We start from the raw sequence: 6,000 nt of genomic DNA, 5'->3' as shown, positions 1-6,000 counted from the left end.
TAACCCTTTAAAGGAAGCTGGCATCACGCACTTTTCAAATTTGGTGTCGAAGTCTAGATGCTGCAAAATCCCTATTCTACGTACTGTACCCACTTAATAACAAATCCGATCCACCATTCAACAGTTGTGAACGATGTTGAAACAATCAAAAGCAACGTTGTATCGATGTTATTGGAACAACGTTCCACGACGTTGATAGAACGACCACTTACAACGTCGATTCAACGTTGAATTTAGGTTATCCGACAGAAACCGATCAATATAACCAAAGCTCAACGTCAATTCAACGTCTGTTTGCTATCTGGGGCGCATACGTTGTCAAATTCATGAAGATGTTTTCTTAATTTGCTTGTGTTTTGACCATTTGCGTGTGTTTTCTTAATTTGCTGCGCGTTTGCACATGTCGGCCACCGTAGGGACGCCATCTTGGAAGAAAATCTATCTGTGTCTATTAATATATAAATCTATGGGATTTACGGAGAGCCTATGTGCAGTCTAAACTATAGTCATGGCATTTATCAGGACAAACGCGCAATGTAAAGAAAGGTAAGTTATTAAAACTGTCAGGCTGTGTCTTCAAAACATGACGGTTCAATGTTCGCAAAATTCCGTACATTTGACCACCAAGCCTGTTTCCGCATGCAGAGGTTGGACATCTCTTGTCTTATTTCTCGGTGTTCTTGCTTGGTCAGTTTATTTACTTAAGGGAACCATAAGACAATTCAACGATATAGGCGGATGTCTTGTATTTAGCCAAGTATTTTTAATCGTTTTGCTATATAAGTTGGACCATTTTACTGTAGTGTTTCGCCCCCGTTTAACATTTCAACACTGACAGAAACTCATCCACAGGACTTTTTTACTCCACGCGTCACAGCCGCGGGAGACTAGAGGACAGTACATTTAATTAGAGTGCCATACCTTGCTGCAAACCAAAGGTGGACTCAGGCTATCTGAGGGGCAGTTTTCATTTTTTTTTTAAGGGCACCAGCCAGGGCCGTACGCAGGGCCCAAAAAATACTGAGGTCATGAGTCAGAACTTCCTAGGCGGGTTCGGGGGCATGCTCCCCCGGAATTCTTTTAAATTACATTATTTAAATATGGCCATTTTCTCTTATTGAGTCTTAAGGAGCAAAAACATCATCATTATGACTTTTGAATATGGGGCGGTGTGGAGCTTTTGAAATTTTGAGGTAAACATGGGGCATTCTGAGGCTTTCTGAAGGACCTTTATGGGACTCATGAAGTAAGGGCAAGTTACCACAATTTTTTTTAAATTATTATTATATGGCATCGACGGTACGAGCGTTCTGATTGGATAATGAGTAGTCACCCCAGCCGCGTATTGCCCTCCTCGCCGGTCAATACGGATCCGTATTGCCCTCTGACGTCAGCTTCAAAATGAGCGATATGGACGAGTCAGCTGCTGAGTTTTACTATCCAGATGATGCTGAAAAGCTTTGTCATCGAAAGTGAGGATGAAGACCAGACTCTTTGAATCACTTGTGTCGTTATTTTGTGATGAAATTAAAGCCATTTTAGCAGAACCATGTTGTCCGCTTTCTATAAAAAGTAATGAGTTGCTTGGCAACACATGAAACACACCGTGAGAAGACTTGAGAGCTAGCTACAATTAGCCTAAAGGTACCATTTATTTTCGTTTACAAAATGAAAAGAATCTAAAATTGCCATATAATAAACTACTTACTAACCTCGACCGTTCGGTCATGCCGGGAAATATCAAACTGAGGCTGGAACGTATCGACCGAGCGATAGCGAGTCAGTTTGATATTTCCCAATTGCCACTGAATTTCATTTTCAATCAATCACATCAATGACATATCAATCGCAAAATGAATGTTGATTCAACCGGTGGAAATTGATTGACAACCGGTACTGACGGAGTTAACCAAACTTTGATTTGATGTTTCCTTATCCGAGTAGTACGTTGCTGCAATACAAATATTTCCACATGAAAATGAATCTTTCTTCTCACAGTCATCTGCCACTTAAACTTCTCTTAACCTACATGTTTAGTTTGCTGCGCTCCTCTTCCAGTGACTGTAACTAACATAGGCTATTCACTAACAGTAGCGGTATGTCTATGGCGGTAACATCAGCGTCCGACTTGTGTTTGGTGGTTACCATAACGACAGTACGTTTTGTTGATGACGCGCAGCACGTATGTCCAAACTCTTGAGCTACTCGGCTCTTCAAGTATAAAATCACGTTACGGTTTGTGGGAGACCAAGATCATCGTCCTGCAGTCAGTTTCACGTGTACTTTATTTTGAGTTTATATACCACGATTTAAGCACAAAAAAAAACTGAAATACGAAAAAAAATACAGAGGACACGACCTCGGTGTCCTCAATGGTAGTTACGGCCCTGGCACCAGCTGCATGTGTGGTATACAAACTTCCCTTGCTTAACCCACTATATGTACAGTTGAGGGACATAGGTTTGATATCAGCTTAGACATAGACATCAATAGTAACCTGCCACCCATTCACCACTGCAGCAAATTGTTTAAATTTACTGCACAAGTGTCTTATTTTTATTACCATAATAAAAAATGTATACATATTGGAAGAACTTTATTGGGCAAGGTGATTGTAGAAACTACTTATGGGATCAACCTGTTTGGCTTGTAACGCTGCAACTAGTGTATCAGACAGGTCTAAGGATACTGTAACTAATGTGTATATTAATAGATGTCCTTTTTTCAATGATAAACATTTATTTTTATGATTGCTCAAGTTATGAAATTAATACCCATTTACCCAAGCTTATAAAACAACTATACCATCTATCGGTTAACTGAATTCCTCTTATGACATACATTACATATCTGTGAAAAAACTACATTAATTTAATAACAATGTGTCTATACTATACAACCCCAATTCCCCCCAAAAGTTGGGAGTTGTAGAGTAAAAAGAAAAAAAGCTGCAAGCAGAAATGGGGTGGTCAAGCAGGTCAGATGACCCAGAAGAAACTTAAGATATACTCAGAAGAGGGTTCCGAGTACACGCAGCAAGTTTGGCGTGAATCCATCAACGATTTGCTGTGATACGACACAACTTTCTGTTTGGCGGCTTTGCTGACGATTTCGATTGGCTGTACCTGGCTTCACTAAACAGACAAACCAGTATCATGACATGCTTGATGACTGTAGCTGGATTCAAACCTACGACCTTGCACTTCAAAGGAGCCCGTCTTATCCCAGTGAGCCATTCTCAGTGCTGGGAATTGCTGTGTACAGTTACTGTATACAAAAAGTAATCTGTTTCTCCTGTGGCAAGCGTGGTCAGATTTAGGGCTGGATGATATGGGTAAACAATTATCGATAGATATTTATATTTCCATTCGATAACGATAATTAAGACGATAGACCACAATCCGTAGTAGTAGCAAAATAAGTCTCTTCCTCAACTTTTTCCCTACACACGGCAAAAGGTTTAGGCAGCGCAGTGTGAGAGAAATGTTTGTGGCCAGAGAGCACATACTTGGGGTCAAGTAACTTAAGGGTCAATGACAAATAAGGTTTCTAAAAAATCATTTTTATAAAGTGTTTTCAAAATGGATTTCATGCATAATTTTACATCTGGAGCAGCTTGTCTAAGCAACTTTTGTTATTTTAAATAACATTTCAAAGTGGTTAAAAATTAAATTTTTCCTGTATTTTTTATTTCACTACCCAAAATATGTCAGGTGGCGCAATCAAATATTTGTTAATATATATTTATTTTCCGACTATTTTAATTGAATTCTTTTCACAAGTATCCATTATGCAAGTAGTATCCAAGTATGTCTATAGTCCCTAACACAATTTAGGGCGGGCCATACTCAGGTGCTAACATGAATCTTAAGGAAATTCTAATATGAGGGGTGTCTAAAGTATGTATTTTTCGATGGGGAATTCAAATATGAGCTTGTTTTTTTGATAGGATGACTTTAAGCTACATCATTAAAAAAAAAATGTATTGCCAAAATTACCCTTCCGAATCACTTTTAGAAGATATTGAAAGATATAAGGGAAACCATTCAGATTTACAGAGCCAAATCAAATGTACATATTTATTAGTTAGTGAACTGCATGAATATTACTGGATATCATTACAAGGAACAATGTCCTGACTTCCTGAACTTTGCCAAGTTACACAAGTCCTTCTCTGATTCATTCTTGGACATCAGCCTCCTGCTGGTCTCCTGAGCCCTGATCGCTCCATCCCTCTTGAAAAGTACTTAGCAGAAGCCTCAGTCACCATTTTAACAACCCTCTCAATACTTTGCGTGTGGCAAGGCCAGTTGAGCTCCTCCATTGGGGTGTTGATGACGTTTTTCACCAGCGAGGTGCTTAGGGAGCAGGTAAGAGGTGGCTCTGACACACCTTCTGACCAGCTGATCAAGTCACCAATACTTGAACCATCACAAGGGATGTCAGGTGTCCTTCTGGTTCTGACAGAGGAGTCCCCCAGCTGAGAGTCTGGGTCCCCCTCTCCCCTCATGGCCAGGATTCTCTCCACCGCCTCAATCTTCTCCCTCTGATCCTCTGAGCACAGCATTGTTTGGAGTACGGCTTCACTATGGGCATACCAAGCAGATCTTCTCACTGTTGGCGTAACGAGATCCAGCACGTCCTTCCTCTGAGACTTGAGGCAGTCCAGTTGAAACTGGATGTGCTTTCAATCCAGGAGTTCTTGACCTTTACATTGAACCAACATGGATGGTACACTCCAATGATGAATTCAACAATTAATTGCAGATTCTTATTTATTTAAGTTATTTACATTTACATTTAGTCATTTAGCAGACGCTCTTATCCAGAGCGACTTACAGTAAGTACAGGGACATTCTCCCCGAGGCAAGTAGGGTGAAGTGCCTTGCCCAAGGACACAACATCATTTGACCCGGCGGGGAATCGATCCGGTAACCTTCTGATTACTAGCCCGACTCCCTCACCGCTCAGCCATCTGACTCCCTACAATTTCCAAAGAAATCCCTATTTCCATTCAGCCTGTGCTTTGACACCCAGAGCCTAAGAAGTCTGTTTGCTGTGGTGAGCCAGCGGCTGTGGTTCACTGGTCCAATCTCCAACAGAGTCAACTTGGCAGGTAGCACTCCATCTCTGACTGCACAGACAATCTTATAGCCATAGTGTTGATCAGTTGAAAGATCTTGAATGACCTTGTCTGGCAACTTGATCAGTGGAGGGCCAACAGAGATGTGGGTGAAGTTTGGATTCATTTCCAAGTCTGTAGCAGAATCAAGGAGCTTTCCTATGGGCCCGGAAAATTTGTTGTCAGACATAGTAGGGCCTTCAAGATCAATAATGAGACGGCGCAGGGGTAGTTCACCAGTGTGGAGGTTGCACACTGCATTTCCCCTTCCCAAGAGAGAACTTCACTGCCTGATTCCAGACCTCCTTCAGCAAATACACAAATGGTACACAAATGGTAAACAAATGAAAAATCGGTCATTCTGGAATATTAGCAGAAAAATGCAATATTCCGCTGCAAATTGATGTAGGTTAGGGTTTTCAGAATTGTAAAAAACATTCAGATTTGTGTTATATACACCTAAATACATTATTTGAACACCCCTCTTAATTAATAAAAAAAAAAACTGAGTATGGCCCACCCTAACACATTATAATTTTGAGTTGGTGTTTTGTATTTATAACAATTTAAGATCATTGCATTCTAGTGGCCGGGTATTTAGTATCTTTAGCATCCGATTTTTACATTTAAAGACCAAAAAAATATTCTACAAATCTACAAATGAATGCATTCAGTACAATAGCTATTCACATTAGGGCTGCACGATTAATCGAATTTTAATCACGATCACAATTTTGGCTTCCCACGATCAAATTCACGTGATCAAGCGATATTTTAAATGCGTCATTCCGTTAATAGAACGCTCCGTATCAAAGTTAACCAAACCACGCGCTCCGTAAACCAATAGGTGCGTTCGACATCGGCTGCGGCTGCATGCA

General features: G+C 40.5%; 1 protein-coding gene across 1 annotated transcript in view; it reads left to right on the top strand.

Annotated features, from left to right (window-relative positions):
* The first annotated feature begins 437 nt into the window (after positions 1-437).
* The window catches only part of nsmaf (neutral sphingomyelinase (N-SMase) activation associated factor), a 133,921-nt gene continuing 128,358 nt past the window's right edge, over positions 438-6,000 (top strand). Inside the window, exon 1 of the mRNA XM_047024525.1 lies at positions 438-546. Within this exon, the coding sequence (XP_046880481.1) occupies positions 509-546 (38 nt within the window). The 5' untranslated portion in view covers positions 438-508. The remainder of the gene's footprint in view (positions 547-6,000) is intronic.

This window comes from Hypomesus transpacificus, chromosome 8, assembly GCF_021917145.1.
Source record: "Hypomesus transpacificus isolate Combined female chromosome 8, fHypTra1, whole genome shotgun sequence".
Taxonomy (NCBI): domain Eukaryota; kingdom Metazoa; phylum Chordata; class Actinopteri; order Osmeriformes; family Osmeridae; genus Hypomesus; species Hypomesus transpacificus.
The sequence above is the reverse complement of the archived record's forward strand: the minus strand, read 5'-3'. Positions and strand labels throughout refer to the sequence as shown.